General features: G+C 37.5%; 1 protein-coding gene across 5 annotated transcripts in view; it reads right to left on the reverse strand.

The window, feature by feature from the left end:
• Positions 1-411: 411 nt before the first annotated feature.
• Positions 412-24,732, reverse strand: part of MBD5 (methyl-CpG binding domain protein 5) — a 158,056-nt gene continuing 133,735 nt past the window's right edge. For all 5 annotated transcript variants that reach the window (XM_026697237.2, XM_026697236.2, XM_087920273.1 and 2 more), the window contains 4 exons: positions 21,585-22,790; positions 14,031-14,104; positions 5,165-5,240; positions 412-3,741 (listed from right to left, as the gene is read on the reverse strand). In XM_026697237.2, coding sequence (XP_026553022.2) covers positions 3,670-3,741; positions 5,165-5,240; positions 14,031-14,104; positions 21,585-22,790 — 1,428 coding nt within the window. In that variant the 3' untranslated portion in view covers positions 412-3,669. The remainder of the gene's footprint in view (positions 3,742-5,164; positions 5,241-14,030; positions 14,105-21,584; positions 22,791-24,732) is intronic.

Here is a 24,732-nt window from a genome sequence, read left to right on the forward strand (position 1 = left end):
TAAAAACCCTATGTAGCAAAATACAAACTGTAGCTAATAAAAGGTATTCAGTCCACCATGATACTTTATACCATTAAATTCTGGGAATTCACAAATAATATTGCATTATTAGCGTGTTGTCTGCACAATGGCATTGGTCAATTTAAATATGAAGACTAAAACAAAACTCCAAACTTAAGATTGTGGCCATGACTGCTATGGGACATATATTAATTTCCACCCTTTGGACATGATTTTTAGAACTAGTGCCAGCAACATTTGCCAGCCTAAATAATTGGCTAGAGGAACTAAAACTTCTTCATAAACAGAAATGGTGTTCATAAATCTCCATGATAGAAAGAATAATTTCTTTGATTTTATATAATTTTTATCACAATTGACCAAGAATAAATAAATAAATAGACACATGAGGATAGTTACCACTTTATATCCTCAAAACACCACACAAACATCCACTAATTGAGCTAATGAGAGGCTAGTCATCTTATGGGGCCCAATTTCACTGGTTTTGCTTCTCATTTCTGTCATCGTGCCAAGTTACAGAATCAGTTCTTCTATCTTTGCAAATGAAGGTATTTTTTTTTTCATTCTCTAAATATAGGAGCTTATTATTATAAATTAGAAAGGTGGCAAAACATTTTAAACGTTAAAATCTTCTGTTAGAAAAATATAGATTTGTTAAACAATAACAACAACAACAAAAACATAGGGTTGGGCCTTGAGTTTTTTGTTTTTTTTAAAGAAGTCATTTATGCATTAATGCAAAGAGAAAGAAATGGCTCTATGGGCAAATTCAAGTACGAGCGACCAGCTTTTTAATTGTAAAGTATGTGCAACATTTTTAAAAATGTTACAACACTGCATGACCTGTAATGCTCACAATATTTACATCAACTGCTTACATAAAACCATAAAAACTCTAAAAATGAGGGAAAAATCTGTATGGACTGAAACAAACTATTCCTAGCACCCACATCAATGCCAATATTAACCAATGAAATCGAGTGCACAAAAATACTTTACATAGTCTACTAATGTAAAGTATACATTGGTGAGAAAAAGAGTACAAACCTAATTAGTTAAAAATGTCAAAAGAAGGGTTGGTCAATACAAATTCAGTTTTAGGGACAAAGAAAATCTTTAAAAAAACTACTAAATATAAACACACATCCACCCATACACACACCCATGAGTATTCATGAATAGAAACATCTGTTTAGACACGAGCAGAAAGCCGGCTGGTACGAAAAATGGACAACATTAAGTCTTTAAACATAACAAACACATCAACTTGTAACAAAAATAAAAATAATAGGAGTGCTAACTGATCTACACAAAGTATTATTTCAAATGAGTTTTCATGTAGGATTGTGAGACTACCCTGCCATCAAATAGAAGACACAATGAACCTACCCAGCAGGTAGAAGGATTCCTGTCTCCAGGTCACTGTAGCTTTGTGTGGTTAATTGCATTCCCTCAGACTGGGGTGTGGACAAAGGAATAAGAGCTGTCCAGATGAGACTAAGGTGATCCAACCCCATGCTAGAGTTATGTGCATTGGGAAGGAGAGCTGACCGGGGGTGTGAGGGGAATTGTTTCCCAAAAGCTGTTGTCCTCTGGGACTCATTTCACATGGAAAGTAGAGTGAGGCCCTGAGAACATGAACTTAGGCAGGTGATAAGTTCTCTTCATGTAAGCACTACATTTTGGTTACAGACTTATTGTCATCAGGCTTGGATACTGCTGATTACCAGTAATCTTTGCTAGGAGAGGTAACTAGGCCATTTAAATGAATGACGTTCCAGGATGAGATACAACGGTGGCTCCTAGATGAAGAGGTAGCAGGTATTCCTCAGGAGACTCCATCTTGGGCCTAGTCATAGTGAACTGGGATACTTGGAAAAGTGGGGAAGGCCACTGCCATTATATGCAGCACCCATATTAAAAATGACACTGCATTATAATTTCTTTCAAAGGTACACAATGGGTATTTTGAGAAACCTCACAGCTTCAGGTTCATGTATCTGTAGTGTACTATCATATTCTAACATATATGCTTCACATTTCTTTCAAACTTAACATAACATAAATAATCTAGTTAGATTCAACCTGCACATTTCTGCCACATTAATATAAATATATATAAAGATATATTTATATATTTATATATACGAATCTGTTAATGGTATAAATAATTCTTATTAAATAAAATAAATCTGATCTGTTACATAATACTGATAAAATCACTGGCTGGGATCCAAAGAACTGCATTAGGTCCATCCAAAGACTCGGATATGTTTCAACCGGGCTTTAACTAATTGCTACCTTTCTCAAACAAGAACTCCAAGAATTATTTTGAAAGTTGCCAATGGTTCAAGAATGCTAGTAATCTCCAAACTGGGAAAAAGAGATTTTGTTCAAAAGATACTTTGAACAATCTTACAGATGCACTGAACTAGCTGTGGAGTCCTTTGGATCCTGGCCACTGCTGCTAATAGTTTAGCAAGCCACCTTTCACTTTTACTATTAATAAGGAAAATGCTGTTAGTATTGGCAGGCAGGGGAATTCAGGAACTGCTTACGCTCATCCAGTCCACTGAATACAGTAAAAATATCCAAGGACAGCTGGTCACTGAATCCCTTTGTTAATTTAGGAACACGTTTTTGCTAAATCGTAAGCTTACTGCTAACAATTAGCAACAACAATGAATCCTTCAATTGGGCTATTGCTCTCATACTTTAATAGGAATTGTGTTTTTTGCTTAAATAAATTGGAAAAGCTACTTTAGGCTTTGTTAAAAAAAAAAAAGGAAGTAAAAATGAATGCTGATATGTTTCTGATTTCAAAGCGGGTAGCTAGGAAATTCTGTTAAAGCTGACTCAAATAGTCTATCTAAATATTTTAATTAAAAAAAATCTAAAATATTATAATTTAAAACTCAATTAAAAAAACAACAACGCAACCAGTAGTTGCAGCTTTTGATATCTTAATTTGACCTATGATCCCACATCCCATTAGGAATCTGCAAGGTTTCACTCTCCTACAGGGACCCAAAATGGAGTACAGTACTTCCAGGCCAGGTTCATTCCAAACAGACACTATAAATGAACACTCAGTGGCAAAAAGTGTTATGTCATAATTAGGGGATTACATAATCATGCCTTTTCACTGCTGTTAAATACAAAAACAGCATTTTTTACATTATTATATAAAAGCATTTAGGCTGTATTTTTATTTATCACTTTACATTGGTAGTCTCTTGTACGTGTACTCAATAGAAACCAAAGAATTTTGTACACTATTCTTTTGTACAATAAAAGATAAAGTGTGCATTAGGTATGCTTGTACATGACAATAGTACACTATTTACATTTCAGATATCGTCATGAAATTCTGTTTTATCTATGTACATAATGAAAATTTTGCAGAAACATTTGGACTATAATTTTATAATCACAATTTTAGTATTATAGAAAAAAAGGATTTATAGACACTCTTCAATCTTTAGAAGATCTGGATTAACTTCTCCCTCTTTATCAATAAGAATACTGTACCACTGTTTTGTTTAGCACCTTGTGGTGATTATATCTATATATATATATCTATATATATATGAAAATTATGTGCATGTTATGTAAGAGCCAGATCAGTAACAAATTCATTCAATGTTATCTAGAGATCTTCCTCCTTTTGGGTTTTGGAGGCTTCAGCTGTCTGTCTCCCTGTGGAATCTGATGCACCTAGGGAAAACAAAAAGGAATACTTTAAAGATTAACAGTAATTGCATTGCACTCCTGTTGAAAGCACCAAGTTGCTTCCAGATTGAAAGGATTATCTGTGATTATCTGTTACTATGGGATGCCTAGTAGGGAGCTCCTTTCATGTCCCCATTAATGTGCCTACCAAAGTGGTACCTATCTATCTTCTTATGAATGCACACTGCTAGGTCAGCAGAAGCTGGAGCAAATGATGAGAGCTCACCCCATCCCATTGCAGCAATTGGGTCTCAAACGCAGGTTTGCTGCTTTTCAACCCAGCATCCTAACTACACGAGCCATCCTGCTCCTCATTCACAGTAATGAAAGGACAGTGATGAAATATTAGATGGTATTTAAAACATTTTATATACTAGATAACATGTATTATGTCTACAGATATTTGACTCAGCTAGATCAGTTTTGTTATAGCCTAGAATAGGGGTCAAACTAGCAGTCCATGAGCTGGATGCGTCACACTCTGGCCACACCCACCCCTAGATCAGTGAAGGGGAAGAAAATTGAGATATGTCACGTGACAATAATGTGATCTGCAAGTTTGACACCCCTGGCCTAGAATGAAGATACAAACATATAGAAGAACTTCCTATTTCAGTATGTCAGAGTGAAACCTATATATACGATTCATGGTTTAAATTCTAAGCCTCTTTCCCTTGCCTTGAAAGTCAATGTATATTTGGTCAACTTTGGCTGACCTTGAGGCACCTGAGGTATGTTGGCATAAAATTTCTCCATCAATCTGGAAACTATTGGTTCCTGCCTCACCAGGTTTGTTCCTTACAACACATCTCTGATAGTCAGGAACCGCGAGCATCATGATGCGGCACACTGGAATAGGTTACCAACTATGAATAGAGGTGGAAGAAGTCACTTGTTGAAGCCACCGAAACAAGGATACTGAGACATACAGTATAGAATAGAATTCTTTATTGGCCAAGTGTGGTTGGACACACAAGGAATTTGTCTTGGAGATGCACCAAGACACTTGGCCAATAAAGAATTCTCTTCTCTTCTCTTCTCTTCTCTTCTCTTCTCTTCTCTTCTCTTCTCTTCTCTTCTCTTCTGTATGCCTCAGTATCCTTGTTTCAGTGAGGCAAGGGAACCAATTTGAGCCAACTTATTACTTCTATTTTAGATCTGAAAATATATTTCAATCTACCTAATGAACTTATCGGGAAAGTATATTTTGGAATATTATAGTCAACTCATTATCTAAAATCATGTGAAAATTTTATTTTCTGTAAACTTTTCCCTTCTTCTGTGCTCCTGCTCCAGGTATTTGCTTCTTCACAAATACTGGGCTTGGGGAATCCTCCCTATTTCTCCTCTCTCTGCTGTCACCCCCCGCCCCGCCCCCCCCCCACAAAATTAAATATTAGGTACTTACATTCCCAGACATTTTGTCAAGTTCACTCATGGCCTCATGGATAGCAGCTTCTAAATGGTTATTTAGCTTTCCACTTCTAAGATGAAAACAGAGGAATAGATTTACACTAATGCTGTAGCTTTTCAGTAGAAAGTACTGTTTAAATATACACACACACACACACACATATTGTTCAGGTTAACATTCCATTCATCTTTTCAATAATAGTGATACATTTTACTTCACATATTTTCAGTTTAATGTACACACATGCGACATGCAGATAGTTTTCAGATTATGGCCATTCATTCAACAACTGTTGACGGCACTGCACAGTTACTACTTACTATACCTGGTCCTTGGAGTTCTGACCATTGCAGTGTCCTAGCAATCATGTGATTGCAATTTGGTGTTTGTAACCTGGCTTGGGATTATGCTGCATTGAGTTGCAATCCTGCGATTGTGATTTCCAATGCTACCTGCTGGTTCCCACAAGTTAAGACAATGTCTGTCTTCTATCTATCTTCTCTAGCTCTCCCATCTATTGATACATACACACCCACATATATACATCTAACACATATTGATGTAGCAGTAGTTTACTTTAGTTTACTTTATAGTCATTGCACTTCGTACAATGAAATTAAATACCATCTTCAGTGTACATTATGACTATGAAAATAAACACAAACACACATCCTTCACATTCTATATACATTGAATTGAATGAATCAGTAGAATGTTAATCACTGATCAAAACTAGCAAGATATATTTGAAGAAAGCTTTATAGGTGTTGAAAGGTATTAAGAACATAATTAGGAAAAATAATTAATGACTTAAAGATTTGAAAGAAAGAAAAGGAATAAATTGAAAGCAGTTGGTTAGGGCTTCTTAAATATTAGATTTAAAAAGAAATATTATATATATAGTCTAAAATTACAGGCATAGAATTTTATAAAGAATAATAAAGCAGTTAGAGATGCACTGATTAATTGTGGGATCTGAGAATCTCAAAATATAGGATTCAAGTACAGTAAAATTGTGGGGGAAACAGAAGTATTTGTGTTTGAAGTCTTATTATCTATCAGCACTAGAACAAAAAGGAAGATGAATATTTTAACCAGACAAGTGAACACAACGATAATCTGCATAAATGTGTTTTTTTCTACTTAATAATTAACTATGTAGATGGAAAATCTGTGATAAAAATAGTGAACTAAATTGGTTATTCAAAACAAGTTACTCCTCTTCAAGATTATAGTGCTGAAAGACCTTCAAGAATATTATCGTTTTCTGAGATGAGTGCTGAATGAGATCATAATGAGATGTGCATGAACCAAATAACAATATAAATAGCAGCTCATTCAACGTGCACAACTCCAGATGGGACAAGAGATGAGCAACCACTCCCTTCTCCTAGTTGTGCAACTCAGAGGAAAAGACAGACTTTTATGTTTTCTCTCTGCAGAGTGAAATCTGTCTAACAGCCTATTTCTTGAACATGTGAATGCTTCTATTTGAACTGGATTCCTCCTTTAGAAGAGTTTCACTCCAGTGAAATCTGTCTAACAGTATAACTCAGTGAGAGGACAGAAAATGTGGTCATTTTGGTAAGGAATTTCAATTCTACATTTAGTCTAAAACCTAACACACATCAAAAAAGCATAACCACCATACCAAGGTTTTAAGTAAGTTTCGAAAATAGTTAACAATATTTTATTTTTAATAGCTATATCAACACTACAGTATTTAGGACAAAAGGATGTTTACTTTCTCAGCTGCAAATTACTTTTTATTTTTAAAACAGAGTACTACACATAACATCTGTGTGTGCAAAGATTTTCAAATACCTTCTTCCCTCTGAACAACTATCAAATCCATCTCAGAAAGTTAACAACAGATCACAAAGAAGTGGTATGCATCTTATTAACACATGTAGCTATAGAACTATAAACTGTTAAGATTATGTCATTTAGCATCTGTAGATTAAGAATTATTCAGAGAGAAGCCATGATTTAAAACTCATATTTTTAAAAAAATATCCTTCAATTTTATGGTGCAGGAATAATAACTGAAATAACGTTAATTCTAATGGATAACAGAAATCAAATATAATTTCAGTTCAATATTACAATAAAATCTTGATTTAATTGATGATTTGGGTGGGATTATTTGGGCACCCATTAATCCTAGATCTTGTTCTATTCATAACAGGGAGGGGCAGGGAGGGAGGGAGAGAGAGAGAGAGAGAAGGAAAGAGAGAGAGAAGGGGAGAGAGGGATAGACCAAGCTGAGAGGGCACAATTGACCCCAAATCCAATATACAGTCATGTGAAAAAGCCATTTTCATACCTAAGATGGGACTAAAACTCACAGTCTCCTAGTTTCCAGGCCAATACCTTAACCATCACATCCAACTGGCTCCAAATATATTTGATAAGCTTTCTAGAGAATTTTTTAAAATGATAAAGTACCCAAAATCCTTAAACATCTATCTGCTCAGAAATAACAAATGTGTGACAAACACAGGTGCAAAAGGAAGAGATTTGTTCATATAACATGAAATCCAGTTAGGAATAATGGATGAGAAGGGACTTGTATATCTTGTTTGTTTCTACTGCTGTATTTTAGAAATCCAGTGTTTATCTTTATTTAATCTATTGAATAATAATTACAATTTTCATATATGTAGGAATTCACTTTAACTCATCGTCTCTTTTCACATAATGGAACATATTAAAGTATGTCTGACTATAATTCCAATCCCATTGCAAATATTTTGGGGGATTTTTTGTGTGAAATTAAATTGTTAATGTTTGTGTGCCTTTGCACCTCAATTACCATGCCTTAATTCTCTCTATGGGCCTTTTACTTCAAATAACTGAATTCACTCTGAATTCATGGATGTAAGCTTTAGTACAGGGGTGTCAAAATCACGTCACGGTGTCGTCATATGACATATCACTACTTTTTTCCCCTTTGCTAAACCAGGCGTGGCCAGCACATGACGCATCTAGCCCGTGGGTCGCAAGTTTGACACCCCTGCTTTAGTACCTTGGGATTTGTCTTCAGGGGGCTATGTCTTCCTGGTTTGATTTTCCATCCTGAATTGGATTGCAACTGGTGTCATAAGACTACTGCAAGCATCAATTCAATAAAGCACATTGAGTGTGATTGAAATGACGTATCTTTACGACTTCTCCAGATAGCACCAGAAAAAATGTAAAAACCGTTTCTATTGTTAAGAATTTTTATCTGTTAAATGAACGGATTTTTGGGGGGACAATTATGACTTGACTCCCTCCCCGCAATATTTGAATTGACAAATGGTTGAAGATATTGAACTGAATTGAAAATAAACAATACTGTAGTGCCACTTGAACAATAGGAGTTTATCAAAAATCGTCTTGCAAAAACTGACAAATTAGGTAAAATTTTCAGCTTTTTTACCACGGATTAGTAATTATTTTAATCTCAGGACCCATTCCCAAGTTTTATGCAAAACCTGAAAAGTTCTTTTTTCCCCAATGAGTTTTGTATTTATTGATATTTACTGAGTGAAAAATTAAAATTGACACATTCACTGTTGCTACTGCTTCTCACAATTGTTTGTGAGATTTTAATATTATATTATTTTTCAGCATAGGCTGACAATTTTGATTTTGCAGACTCCTTAGAGCAGGGGTTTCAAACTGGTGGCCCAGGGGCCGGATGCATCACAAGTAGGACACACCCACCCCGGCTCCCCAAAGGCAAAAAAGTCACAATACATCATGTGAGGCCATCAAATTTGACACCTGTGCCTTTAGAGGGTTTTGAGGAACACCCCAGGGGTCTTAGGACCATTTAAAGAAATATTGCTATAATCGTTATACTGCATTCACTTTTTGATGTAGAAATAGATGAATACTTGTATTTTTTATTTATTCTATTTCAACTTTTATTTTTGTTATTATTAACACTGTATTTATTGTAGTGTTACACACTTATCTTGATTTGGATTTCCTTGTTTTTTTGCATGCTGCTGTTGAAGAACTTTAAATTGCATCAGAGCAAATGTCTCACTGGTTTTCAGCACTAATCAGCATTAAATGTCATGAATGAAGGCAAATACACACATCCCAGGGTAATGTTGCAAGCGCGAAACTGGGTTGGTCACTGACACCAGAGGTTTACTCTTCTGAGCTTTTCGACTCATGCTGGAGTCCATCCTCAGAAAACTTTCCTCTACTAGAATATGGGCTATTCTGTCAATTGTATTCATGTGGTGCGTGTATTGACGTAGGACAGACTATTTGTAGTGGGATTCAACTTTGCAGCAGGTTTCTATTCTAAATTGCCTGCTAACAAGGAACTTGCAGATTACCTGATTATATTGGATTCTGATAAATATAACATCAAATACCTCAGTGCCGCAGTGGTTAAAATAAAGTACTGCAAGCTACTTCTGCTGCAGCCAGCTGCCTGAAATTTGGCGGGTCTAATCCCACCAGGTTCAAGGTTGACTCAAGTCTTCTATCCTTCTGAGATGTGCAAAATGAGAACCCAGATTGTTGCGGGCAATATGTTGATTCTGTAAACCGCTTAGACAGGGCTGTAAAGCATTATAAATCGGAATATAAATCTAAGTGCTATTGCTATTTACTGATCAGCCTTTACAGTAGGAGAAGAAAAATAGCTTGGTATAGCAGTTAAGTTATCGGGGGCGGGGGGTGGAGAAAACAATAAGATCATAAAACATCGTATCTAATTAAAAGTTTGATGCAAACAGACAGGATTGCAAATTTTTTAATCTGTTATATACCATTAAATACTTTTAAAATAAAATTAATGGTATGACTGATGGTTACAGTTGGAAAATCTTTAAGCAGGTGCAAATTGAAAGTCTGGCTTACTTATATCCTCAACTATAATTAGAGCTTTTGTTGTTAATAAAATAGAGTGGCTATTTTCTTTGCCATCTATGGAGATACCTACATGGCACAACCATCCCTCAAGTCATAAACTTTATGTATTTTGCCTGGCCTGAGAGGTTAAATGTCTGCTTATGGGAATCTTAACTGTTGTCTAACGTCTCCCTAATAAAAATCTAAAATAAAACCAAACAAGTAAGGGATGATTGATCACTTGACATCGCTAATCTATCAGAGATATTTCTTTTTTCTTGTGTTGTCATCCCATGTGGCAGTGGACCATGCGTAAATGAGTTATATGTTTACAGTATAACATAGAGAGACATTAGAACAGCAAGCAACCCAAATTCAAACGGAGTAGAAAATGTTAAACAAAACTAAAATAGGCTCGTTGTATTTACAAGTTACTATTAGCAAGAAAAGATGAATTGCATTAACAACTATGTGGTGTTTTGGCAAAGACAGAATTTCCTTTCTGTCCCTTCAAGTAGAGACCCAGTTTAGTGTAGTGGTTAAGGTGCTGACCTTGAAACTAGAAGACTGGGAGTTCTAGTCCCCCGGTGACTTTGAGCCAGTCACTCTGTTTCAGCCCAACCCACCTCACAGGACGATTATTGTAGGAAAGACAGGTGGCGGAGGAAAGTATTAGGAATGTTCACCGCCTTGAGTTAGTTATAAAGTAATACAGGTGGGATAAAAAAATCTCATACAACCAGAAATATGCTGAGTAAGCAAAAGAAAAACTATACTAATATTGTTTACTCCTTATTTGTTTGCAGGACTAAAAAATTTAGTACTATATGTGTTCAAAAATGCTTCAGCTTGTAATAGCAGTAATAGTAACAGTAGTAGTAATAATAGTAGTTCTTCATAGTTAGGGATGATAAATGTTTGCAAAGGGTAATTGTGCTGAGCTAAACTCCAGTGGGGATAATTGCTTCCTCTTTGTCTCCTGTGCCCTCTCCACCAGTCACTCATTTAATTGCTCACCTGCTCGTTGCTTTTCAATCTGTTAAGGTATATCACTTTTCCTCTCTACAAACTGCACAAGGCAGTCTTTATTCAATGATGTAATTACAGATGGGACAGACTAATCAGCTTGTAAGTTTGCCAGAGGCCACGTTCATTTTATAATCTTAGATAAATGGATTGCCTTGGCTCAAAATAAGGGCTTGGCCAATGGCCAATATTTGGGGTTAGGAATTATTAGCTAGTGACAATATGTGTGGTGGGGAACAAATTAAAGGAAGGGATTGGGGAGGGAGCAGCAGAGGCAATCATTTATATCTGAGGTCGCCAACCGGTGGGCCACGGTCTACTGGTGGGCCGTGAGAAAATTTTGGTGGGCCGCAGCATGCTGAGGAGGAGAGGTGGGGCAATCCTGCAGTCTCCCGTGTTGTGGCTGCTGCCTCCTGCCTCAGTGCTTCGAGGAGGCTGAGCAGCAGCGAGAAGAGCGCGGACCTCCTGAGCCGCAGAAAGCCGCAGATGTTGCGAGGGGGAGGCTCGACCCCTTCTTCTTCCTCGCCAGAGGCACTCACACGCTCAGCGGGAAGGAGGCGGCTTGTCGGGGATCAGAGGGGCAGTGAGTGCTTTGCGTGTGAGTGCTTCTGATGAGGAAAAAGAGTAACTCGGGGGGGCACAGGAGATCGCGCCCTCCCCTTGCAGGTCAGGAAACACCCGGGAAGAGCTCCAATGCCGCGATCTCCCACGACCCTGCCTTCAGGAGCTTCTTTTCCTCCTTGCCAGAAGCACTCACATGCTCAGCGGGAAGGAGGCGGCTTGTTGGGGGTCAGAGGGGTGGTGAGCGCTTTGCGCATGAGTGCTTCTGTCAAGGAGGAAGAGAAGCTTCTGGGGGGGGGGTCGAGCTTCCCCCTTGCAACTTCTTCCCTTGAGGGCATCACTGTCAGCCGCTCAACCTCCTCGATGCACGGAGGAAAGAGGCAGGAGGTGACAGCAATTCAGAGGTTCCTTTCCCCTCACTCCCACCCCCTCGCAGGTCAGGCCTATGCAGAGAAAGGTGTGTTGAAAATGCCAGCATGCCCTCCTCTGTCCCGAAGTAGGATTGAGTGGTGGGAAGGGAGCAGGGAGAAGAGTAGGAGGGAAGGAGAAGTCCGGCTGGCTTTCCTTTGGCATGGGGAGGGGAGAGACCAAATGCGCAAACCAAAAGAGTGCCGAGGAAGATGGCTCCTAATAACCAGCCTGTTTGTCTAGGTGAGAGCTCAAGTTTTTCCTGGCCTCGACACCCCCTGCTCAGCCTCCACATAGGGATGGTTCCTTCTCTGCTTGGAAGCAGCAGGAGAAACCTGAAGCTTAGCCTCGGGGAGTCCTCTTCTTATGTGGAGGCCGAAGGGCGGGTGTTGCCTGGTTATTAGGAGCCCATCTTCACTGGCACTTCCAGCCTGGCCCTCCTTCCCTCCCCCAACTCCAGGCAGCCACACCTGGCAAGGAGGGAGAGTTTCCTCTGACTTGGGGGAGATATGAGATGGTTCTGCTTTTCTTCCATTTGAGGGGGAGCCGGTTCCTCCCCGTCCAGATCTTCTCAGACTCCAGACACCATGTGGCTTCTTAAATCCTCCCTCTTCCCCCCGCCCTCAAAAGGATGAAAGAGGTCCCTCCTTTCCCTTCACCCTGTCTCACAGTTATGATTAAGCATTTACAATTTTGTTATAATTAAATAAGCATTTATATATATGTGTGTGCGTGTTTGTGTGTCTGTGTTTGTGTGTAAAGTAATTTTTAATATTAAATTTATATTTAATATAACAATAACAATTTTACATTAAATATATTATCTTTTTTTAAAAAATCGTGTTAGTGGCCCTCAGGATTTAAAAGTATGAGTTTGGTGGTACCTGAGGTCAAAAAGGTTGACGACCCCCCTCCTCCTCCTCCTCCAATCCATTGGGTAGAAAGAAAGGAGAACGCAATAGAAGCCTGTTGCATCCTGGGAGACTGAAACAGTTTTTAGGAGAAACATTTCCCCTTGATGTGTGTGTGTGTCTCGGTGGTAGCGAAGCCGGGGACTCTGACACAATGTGATTTAGATTTCCTCAAATTCAGCATTTCAATTTTTTATGTGGATGTGATGGGATATAATTTATTCCCGTGAAACGAGTTTGACTTCAAACATTCATATAGCATAGCAAATATTTCAAATGCTTCATTACCAGTAGGGCATCAAAACTGAGAGGCTAATTTTAATGTTCTCTTACGGGGATCTTTTGATATCTGAAATGGCCAATAAGCAGCTTCTTTGCCTCTGGTGATCTTGCACTGGAGACTATATATGATTTAAAAGGCGCCATTTACCATATCTATTTATTTTATCCTCCTATTGCCTCCTATTGCCATGGTTTAAATGGGAGGTTTTTGAAACATTTTCAGAATCTGTAAAATCTATTTAACAGATTTAAGTGAGTGAACATGTATATATATATTCTTTTTTGTTTACTAACAAATTTTCCACAAAGTGATTCCTGGTTATCAAGCTAAAGCACCTGATTGCGCTGAGGAGGTTGCTAGTACACTACAAAGAGAATGATTGAAAAGATGGAAACTTCATAACTGGATAGAATTGCTTGAGGGGTTGCCTAGAGTTTCGGCGGAGGAGTGGATGGTCTGGAGATGTTTAAATAGACTAAGCATTAGTACGGCTAGAAACAAATACCACACGGAAAAATGGGGGTTTCTCCCAGAGGACAATGATATTTACTATGAATGAGCCGCTATTCAAACAACTATCCATCTTTTACAGTGCCCCTTGGGACCGACATGCACATAGAATGACTTGCTAATCGGAAATATCCCTGCCATCACCATAGGCTGGCATTGGGCTAGAACTATGTACATTTATGTTTTTTTTATTAAAGTTCGTAATTTTTCAAAATTTAAGTTGATATTTCCCCTTTTCTAGTTCCTGCATTTCTGACACGAGATGAGCACTTGAAATTACCAAGATTTACAGGGTACTTACTTTCTATTCCGTTTTCGGACATGGTTGTAGGCTTCCAGACCTTCTGTTAGTGTTTTCAACTTGTCAGGTTCCACCTGAGAGAAGGTACAAATAACAAATTACATTACCTATTACATTCAATGATTCCAGAGTAAAGCTCAGCTTCAAGAGATCACAGTAAAACCCCAAACTTCACAGACATAATACAAAGAAATACATGAATTTACATTTCAAATTTGTGAAAAACTAAGGATGGAAACTTCAAGTTAAACATCTTCATAATCGGATACAACCGCTTGAGGAGTTGCCTGGAGATTTGGAGAAGTGGGTGGTCTGGAGATGTTTAAATAGATATGCAGTAATTTTTGGATGTCTTTAAGATAAAAATTACACTACCTTTACTAAGCTGATCCATAAAACATAATCTAGTTGTCACTGCATGAAAAAATAATAATAAAGTAATATCTCTTACCAAATTGTATGAGATCTTAAGTATTTCAAGATGAATATTGAAAACATACACAATGAATAGGAATACACATGGTCCTTACAATCACAATTGGAACTTTTGTTGCTAAGGGACGCAATGTTTAAATAAACCACGTGACCGCATCTGATTTTATGATCTTTTTGATATGGTCATTGAGAGAACTAAGTAGTCATTAAACAAATCTGGCTTCCCCTACTCATTTCGTTTGATGGAAACCCCCTTCCAGATCACAAATAATAACCATGTAACTTCAGGATGCAGCAACTGTTGTAAGTGCATGCCAGTTGCCAAGTGCCCGTATTACGATTACATGACTGCAGGGACATGGCAATGGCTGTAAATGCAAAGACTGGTCTTAAGTCACTTTTTTCAATGCTGTTGTAGCTTTGTGGGCTAAACAAATGGTTCTTAAGTTGAGAACTACCTGTATTTGAAATTCACCCACTCATAAAGTCCAACATTCAATTTCTGCAGTGGAAATTTTTTTAGTTCAAACGTAAGGCAAACTTGTTGTTTATATGCCATTATAAGGTTAGCAGCACAGTAGCAACTGCCCCCCCAAAGAAAAAAATCACAGTTGTATGCATTGGGGCAGAAGATTGCAGTGGCCTAGAGGTGGAGCTCTTGCCTCACAATCAGGAGGCTGTGAGTTCAACCCTAGATAGAGGCAGATATTTCTCTCTCTGGGCACAATGAGAATATATCTGCTGAATAAAATTCTGCATTGGTGACAGGAAGGGCATCCGGCCATTAAATATTTTGCTAGCTCCATTCAGTTGCCTAGACTCCACCCCGCAAGGGATTATGGATGTGATGACTCAGGGTGGGTTACAAAACAAACACAGTCACAGAAAACAGGTGAAGCCCCTTTTATTCCTTCACTTTGCTTCCAAGCTCTGAATATCTTTGACGGAAGACAAAAAAACTCCCACACAAACAGTTACATGGAGAAGGAAAAAAAGCAACACAAACCAGGCAAGATAAGGGCTGGAGGATGTCCACAGATAACACAACTGGGAAGGACACCAAACTCAGAGAGGAATTATAAATTAGAGATATTTACACACTTTGTTTCCAGTGTTCGCCAGCACACAGGTCCAAACTCTTATTCAAACTCTTGTCACACCTGCAGCCCATGAAGAGGATCAAGGCCCTCTCCTCCCGAATAGACCACATCTCTGCCTTATCTTCTCCTCCCTGCGTGCCCTAGGATGGATAGGGGATGGGCCTGGGTCCTACTCGACTGCTCAGCCAGCCTCTACCCTTCCCCAGCCTCCTCCACAACCTCCGGAGCCACATTTCCACTCCCTGTCGGCTGTTCCTCTTCTCCCTCAGAGTCAGTCTCCACCAGGGGCATGACAATGGGGTTGTTAAAAGATGATGATGATAAGATTATGGGAGTACAGCCCCAAGCCAGTTTACCTATAACACCTATTGTGGTATTTCCCAAAGCTTCATCCCTCAATAATAACAAATATTTGCTTTGGGAAACAACTCTCATAAGGAAAAGAATACATTTTTTTTAGGACAATTGTAATGGACCAATAGCAATGTTCCGTTTGCCTTGGTAAGAGCTTTCTTTGGATTCTGAGGGGCCAACCAAAGCCTAACAGCAAGACTAGGCCCCTCCATATGGTTTTTAAATAAGAAGCAAAGGAAGTATCTTCTCAGACAATAATCCATTGTCTTAATATTGTTAATTATTAAAACAGTGAATATAAATTTTGTTTTGGCACCACTACTGCAGAATACAATTTGGTTCACTGTAATTAACAACAAAGCTACAAATTGGGCAACATAAAGAGATTTCAGCTGCATTGAAGTGATAAAAATTATATATTTCAGTAGCAGAGGGTTTTTAGTAAATCCTGTTTCTAACTGAACTTGGTAAATGCTTGAGCTGTTTTCTATAGCTATATGTACAAATGACATTACAATTATTATGTATAAATAACTTTGTTTTTCAAATAGCATTAAAAAAACTTCACAGTTCATTTCACTAACAAAAAACATCTAAATTAACATTTCACTTATAATAAACATCTAAATTAACATTTAAAGTATGAAACAATGCTATTATTACATCCTTTATTACTTTGGTTTGATGACATCCTATATTACTTTGGTGAAGGGTTTTGGTTTTTCTACATTTTCATTTCAACAATAGCTTTTTATTCCAATAATCGCTAATGTATACATTTTATGAATGCATGAACCATTACAACATCAATACTCCCAAGAAGTTCATTAAAAGCAATTGCAGAAGTGAAGCACAGAATTTCCATTTTTAATATCTACACCACGTTAACTGCTTGCAATTCCGTGTTCAGCGTTTCTTCCTCTAACTTTAATACAGTAGAGTTTGCGAGGCTGCACTGATAACTTTTACTTTGTATTCCAGGACCTTCTGAGGGATTGTGGACATAGCTTATTACAAAAAGTGCAAATGAAAACCTTTGCTGGGAAATTCAAAAGTTACTACAGGTGGTCCTTGACTTCGTGATGATGTGATCGCCATTTGCAATCTTCTCTGCCAGCTTCCCCAGAAAATTCATGTCTGGGGGTGGGATGTGTGTGTGTAAGTGCATGGGTTATATCCATATCTGCCTTGGTTCAAGCTGGCAGGGAGGGAAGGAGAGGTAGGGTACAGAGAAGCAGTGAATGAGGAATAGAGCGATACTCCCAGTTCTGAAAAGGTAGTAATGTACCCAGTCTTCAAAAGGCCATCCCGTGACTCAACTATTTTCAAAAACTATTGCTATCATAATTTCTTCTTTTGGGGAAGGTTGTTGAGAAGACAGTGTGACAGCAATTATGAAGGCTCTGCATAAATTGGATTATCTCAATGTCTTTCAGTCTAGATTCAGGCCTTGTCATGGAACAGAAACTGTATTGTTGTTCTTGTGGATGACTTGCAGCAGGAACAAATCCATCGATTTGTATAGTATATAAGGATGATGAAGGTACCCAGTTTTACACTTCTATACCAGCTGGTATAATTAAGGCTGTGGCTGTTGACCCAGTAGACTCTGAGGGAAAAAAGCCTCAAGATCAATCCCAACAAGATGTATTAATGCAGAAAGCTCATTGTTTTAGGAGTGCTCATTGTTTTGGATAGATGCAACTATCACTGGAGTAGCAAGTCTGCAATCTGGAGCAACTCCTATCTTTATAACTTTTTCTAGATCAGCAACTGGAAACCATGAGGATGATAACTCTTCCCCAACTTCAGCTGGGATATCTATTGCAGCGATTCCTAGACCATCAGATTCTATAACAGAAACTCCCATAATTTTCAATTTTTTCTTAGATTACTGCAATTCACCATACCTGAGGTTATTTTTTTTTTTTGCAAGATGCAATTGGTACAGGATGTGGCAGTCTACATATTAACCACAGAGTAGAATTTAGTAGAATAACCCAATGCAATAGGTTTCCCAATCCAATTTAAAGTGCTGACTATTACCTTTTATGGCTTTGGTCTTCATTACCTTGGAGACTGTCTGATGAAGATTGAATCTACCCATCCCAAACATTTGTGCTGAAAGGCCGTGCTACAGATCCCTCCCTTTGGGAAGAGAATGGGTATTGCTAGTAAGCAGGACTTCTTGTTTACAGTGCCTCATTCTGAAATAGGCTATCCTCCCAAAATCAAACTGTCTACACCCTCACTGACATTTGGAATAAAGCTAAAACATAGCCCTTCCAAAGTACCTTCACTGTAGGGGATGACTGGAAGCCTCTGCTGCTGCATGGCACCTAATAGTTTACATATTTATTTCTTATTAAATTTGTATGCTGCCCATCTTATGGATCGAGGAGACTCTGAGTGGCTTGGGCTGAGATAATATTATGTTTTTAATCTGTATGTTATTTTGTTGACTGTGGAAAGCCTAAACTTTAGAATAAATTAGTGTCATATAAATTTATGTAATCAATAAATACATTTTGTTATTAAACTTATTAGGTATTCTCAATATTTACTGAAAACAATTGGTCTATCACTGATGATGTTTCTTAGTTGGGTAATGAAACATCTGCAAGCAAACAACCAAGCTCAGAGAACACCAAGGATTCCATGCTCTATCATGGTGTATTAAAGATTCCGTGGAAATTTTTAAAGAGACATAATCATAACCTGTTGCCTTTTGTCAGCAAGGTAGAAGTCTTAAGACACTGAATCTATCCATGCCACCACTGGTGTCAGCTATATTAGTTAATTATTAGTGTCAGCTATATTAGTTTATTAATCTTTATAGGTATAAAAGCCAGAATTGTAAATGAACATTAATTCCTGAAACAAATATTACACAAATGCGTACTGGCTCAATATATCTTAGTAAATGTATTTTGTGGTTATGCAGTTAATATGTAGAATTTGATTAAAAGTAACAAGAAAATTTTTGATGCATTTTTATACAAGATATCGTATAATAATGCTATACGTACATGGTTCATTATTTGTAATGTCATAATATAATTAATATAATGACTCTCAACTAAATGTCAGAATTGTTACCATTTAAATTATTTAAAATTACTATTTGGTACTGTTCATAAGTGATCAACGCATACAGGTAAAGTCTTGGTTTTTTTTAGTTCCTGGCCAACATGAAATTCAGCTTACCATTTTTTCCTTACAATATAAAAAACTTTATTTACTTAAATCTCCTTCAGTTTATATTTCTGTTGGAAAGTTATTGTGGGAGGTGTGGTAGACTTTGGGGGCAGAGTTAAAAGATGGATCAGCCTAGAATCACTATGTAGCCATAAGCAAGCAAAGTCCAACACCCTCTTGAATCCAAACAGATGTTAATGGCTAGTTGAGAAAATTAATATCAGATACAAAAGTTCAGGTTCACATGTAGAGGTCCAATTAAACTGATTTATTACTAATCATGCCTAAACACAGGAATCTTCTCAACTCACAGTTAGCACCTACTTGGGGTTAGATAAGAGTCAATGGAATTCAAGGGAGATTAGACTTAATTTGCTTGTGGCTATACCTGATCCCTCTTTTAACTCAGTTACCCTGTGATAAGATGGGCAGTCAATAAATTTTGTAAACAAACGAACAAACAAAAAACTCTGCTTGCAAGTTCTGCCACTCCTTCTTCTACAGTCATTTGGACTATCTGATTTTTTTGCCAAGTTTTTGGAGAAATGATTGACCGCCAATGATGCTCTGAAAATGTTAACTTTTGATATCATCTCACACTAAAAAGGTTTTAGATTTGAATTTCTTTACGTTAGGTGATGAAATAAGTAGGGAAACTGAGCGAAATGGTAAGAAATCAAGCATGTTGTATGTATCATGCAAAACCAGAAAACTGTTAGTAAAAGTTTTTATATAAACATTTCCTTTAAAACAGTTTCTATGCAATCTATTCTAACATTCAATACCTGTTAACCCTGAACTGAAGACTTTCATTAAATTTGCTTAAACTAATGTTTAGGATACTTATATACTGAATAGAATGTTGTCTTTAATAAACATCTAAGAAGTTTATATCACTACCGAATAGATTGGTGGTATAGATGAGTGGCCTCTAATACCTCTTGTACTCCATAAACATTATGTTTTCCAAATGGTGAGCCAGTTTACTGTGGTTCATAATAAACTGGGAGATTTGTAAATTCTAGTCCTCCTTAGACATGAAAGCTAGCCGGATGGCTCTGGGTCAATTGAGCTGTCTCTCAAGCCATCATTCTCTCAGGCTTGTTGGGAAAAATAGAAGGCAGGAGCATTGTATGCTACTTTGAGATGTATAAAATGAAGGATATGATGGTATGATGATGATGATCATCATCATTCCTGAAAATGAACCAGGTTGGAACATCTCCAAATGTTACCGAAACAGATGGAATTGAAATGGTAATGTGTTTGAAATAGTGGTATTAATGTGTGTACGTGCGCTGAGCAAGAACTGCTATTGTGAAATGGCAAATAATGAAAAATACACCAGAAGTAGAAGAGAACCTGTGAATTTAAGCTGGACACTGAATAATGAGTGGGGGATAATTTGAACCTTGGGGTTAACATGTAATAAAGCACCTTCTGAGGTCTGGTATCATCCCTTATTATCATGATAATTACACTTTCTAATCTGTTTCATTAGTCAGTCTTGAGGGTTCTCAACTTCTGAAAGTAAAGTTTGCCTCTTGGTAAGAAACACTAGGTCTTAGTAGGAATTCACAGGGTGCATATGTACAAACGTTACAACCAGAGTAGAAATGATTTGCCTTGCAAAGGCAGTTTTTGTCCTATTCTCTTTAGTGACCATAGAGCATCTCTTGATCCAGCTTTCAAGTTGTTTAAGGGGTAAAACAATGGGATGACTTTCCTGCTATTAATGTTTTGGGAGTCTGCATCAAGAATTTAAATTAGGGATTTTTTTTTATCCTGCTTAGGATAGTTTGACTTATTTTATCTCAGCTTTAAGAGTTCATGGCTCCAGAGGGAGAGAAAATGCGGAGAAAAAGGATGTATTTCACAGTTTGGGAGCAATGCTGAAAAAGGGTGCTATCCACTTGTCAGAAAAGCAGGCTTCCAATAGCAGGAGTGTGTTTTGAAAATACCCTCCTGCTATTTGAACCAGACACAGGTTTCTAATAGGTACAGCAATCCTTTCTGAAAACCCTGCCTCCCTATGAACCTTTGCAACATTTTTGTTTATAATAATAAATGGAACGAAATCCTAAATATTTGATTTAGAAAGACAAATAAAAATGTCATCTAAGCATTACACTATATTCAAATGGCATCAAAATAGTGTAACCTAATGTGAGCGTACAGAATGGAGACTCGTTTTTGTTCCAGTAGAATGTACGTTAGTCTCCTAATTTATGCGTTTTTTTAAAAAAAAAGACAGTCCTATGCCTGAGCTATTCTTAAGGCTGAGAAGTGCTAATACAAAGCAATAATGCCTTTTAAAAATTATAGACAAGAGATAGGGATGCAAATTGAAAAATGCAATCAATACCTTTTCTCACCCTTTCTAAAAAAAACAAAAGTAACTACAAATCTCGATCATGTCATGCTTTTGTCAATATATAAATATAGGTATACATATGTATAAATGTACCTTCCCATCCTCAGTGCTTTGTTGACATGAGTTGTGAACGTCATCTTCTCTCACTAATTTACCAGGCCAAGACGACAGTCCTTTAATTTGGCTCCAGACCAAGTCCCCAACATTAAACGTCCTTGGTCTGTAATGTATCAACTCGTTTGAAGATGGGGAATCAGGATTCCTTAGGTCATCTTCGCTACTGATGCTTTTAGCATCTGAAGGACTAGGCACACACCCATTAATGCTTTTGGCATTAAAGTCTCCATTGTAATGGATGTAGTCTTTAATCAGAGAACTTTCAAAACTATTGGAGGAACTGGGAGACTGTTCTTCCACGCCTAGGTCTTGCTTAGAAGGATTCAGCAGCTCTCCAAACCCTCTGCTCTGTTGAGGCCGGTTTCCATTGATGTGCGCGCATCGTTCCACAGTGTTCTCGAGTCTCTCTTTAAAACTCATCATAGTTCTTTTGTAATTGCTATACCTGAAGTTCTCCTCCACCATCTTATCGCCGTGACAATTTCGCTGGGGTAATAATACTGGATGTTGCTTGCCTTGGACTAATGGCAATGTGGAAATATTGTTGGGCCTTTCATGGCAAGGACTACTGAGGATGTGGGATGAATGATCTAAAACCTCCTCGCATTTCCATCGATTCATCTCCCCTCCAGGGCTCTGCTCCCCTTCCCACTGTTTTTTTGGTGTGTTGCAACCTGTTGGTTTATAATATTCCAAACTATCCCCGTCGCTGGAATTTTTAAGGTGTTCCGAATTCTTCAATAACCGTGTCCCCCTAATGTTCCTTACTCTATCTTCATGATCAGAAATGCCAATATTCCGTCCATGTATTACTGCATTGACAGCACTGGAAAGGTTTAATGGATCACCAATTGAGGCTGTAAAGGCACTCATGGCACTCAGAGCTGGAATAGGGCTCATTTGTGTTGTACTGTTAACCGCGGTTGTGATTACTACTTGCATCCCCTTGCCTGCAGCATCTACCACTGCTTTGTAGATGGCATCAACTGAACCATCACTCTGGGCAGCTAAACCGATGTCCTTTGCCTGTTGTCCTACAGATGGTTCTGTCCTTTGTTGTAAATTGCATACAGCATCTTGAAAAGGAGGAATTGCTGCACTGGAACTTTCAGGAACTGGTGGCATCCCTATTTGAGAGATAATTCTCTTGTTCAGAAAAGCGGCCTCTTCCTGCATCCTCACCTTTAAAAATCATAGAAAAATAAAATTAGAGGCTGCCTTAAGACAAGGAAAGTTGCTAACAGTTAAAAACAGAGGCTAAAGCAACCATGGGGGTACTCATCCCTTTCTCAAGTATGTATCTGCAAAGGAAGAATACAATTAAAAGTAACATTACCTTAGTGTGATCTACAATATTTACAAAAGTTTTTTCGCACTTGTACAACTTAGATTGCAGGATACATCTCCTAACTAAACAAGAGTGATCCATCCCTGGACTTTTAAATTTGAATCTCAATTAAATACCATTTTCTGGTTGCTTTCATTTGATACATGCCCTTCCCATATCCCTTGGTTGATTAGCTCAGAAAAATTCGAAACATTCTTTTTTTCCTCTGATAAAAATATGCTTCTTGGATTGAATGATATACTTTGAAAAATGTATACTTTGATCAGGGGAAAACGTACATTTCAGGAATACATTTTGTATACATCTAATTCTCAAGGCTGCGAGTATAGTACTTCAGAAACAAATCAAAGCAGGTCTGTTTAGGAATACAGGAGCAGAAGCGCAGCACTTCTCTGCAACTCTTTAAAGCAACTATGTCTTCCTAAAATTACAAAAAAAGATTCTTGTACTTCTGCAGCTATCATGTAATCCCAGGGACTGATGCTTCATATATGCGGGGATTTCCCTCCTATTCCTTAATAACTCATGTTCATAGCCTCCATATTTTATTACAATTTACAGTTGTGAACTCATCCTTTTTTACATTTATTTATGAAGATTCTATTATTACACTGCTTCCTGAATCCTTTTGAGCGTTCTTAAAATCTTATAGATTTTTGGCTGTTAATTACAAAAATAATCTGTAATTTAACGTATCACATACTGTTTATATAAATCTTTTGTTGTTATACAATGGCAACATTCAGTACCTGTTGGTTTTACTGTACTCATGAAAAAAAAACCCAGAACAAAAAACCATGGAATTGGTTGTTGACGTACATCCAGTACATTAAGTACAAGTGGAACACAAGTTTTTGTATTTTTATAGTGTTTTATTTGCATTGTTTATAGGTGTTGTATAGTTTTATCTTTTTAATATTGTAAGCTGCCTAGAATTACCCTGTGATGAGCATGTAACAAATTTAATAAATAAATAATGTTGGTGATGTAAAAATAGTGGTTCTGCTGTTTGGAATATATCTTGGATACGTACCAAGTATTGTTGCTACACAGGCAAACAGCTGTGTAAAAAAGTCGCATTACATTAAAAAGAAATGGCTACTCTGAAGGAATTTGATTCCACAACAGAAAAACATGGCTCATGAGTCACCTGTTGACTTGATAAAGATATTGTTGTCTCTGCTTCACAAAACAAATTTCACGACGAATGAAAAATTTTGTGAAAGCAATGAACAAAGTGAAGGTTTCCAAGAATAACTGATGCTAAGATTAGAAAAGGTATTTTAACTGGTCCACAAATCAGATACATTATCAATGACAAAAGGTTTGAAGGCCTGTTAGTGGGGCCAGAGAAAATCTATAGCAAATCACCTAGAAAGAATTGAAGGATGTCGTTGAGCATTTTTTCAGCAACTACAGGGTACCAAACCACATTCAGCTGGTTGATAAATTTCTTACAGCACACAAGACCATGAAGAGCAATGTGCCACTAAAGGATTCATTTTCTGCATTCATACTTGGACTTCTTTCATGAAAATCTAGATGCAGTCAGTGATGAACATGGTGAAAAGTTTCACCAAGACATTGCCGTAATGGAAAAAAATAGTATTAGGGAAATTAGAATTCATCAATGCTGGCTAACTATTGTTGGAAACTACAATAAGATGCATCAGAGACTGCATACAAACAAAAATCATCATCAAAACTTTTTTGGACCCTGTTGAACTCAGGCAGTGTGTCAGAAACATGCGATTAAAGACATTATAGTTATTAAAA

Source organism: Pseudonaja textilis, chromosome 1, assembly GCF_049901715.1.
Source record: "Pseudonaja textilis isolate UNSWEBS1 chromosome 1, rPseTex1.2, whole genome shotgun sequence".
NCBI lineage: Eukaryota > Metazoa > Chordata > Lepidosauria > Squamata > Elapidae > Pseudonaja > Pseudonaja textilis.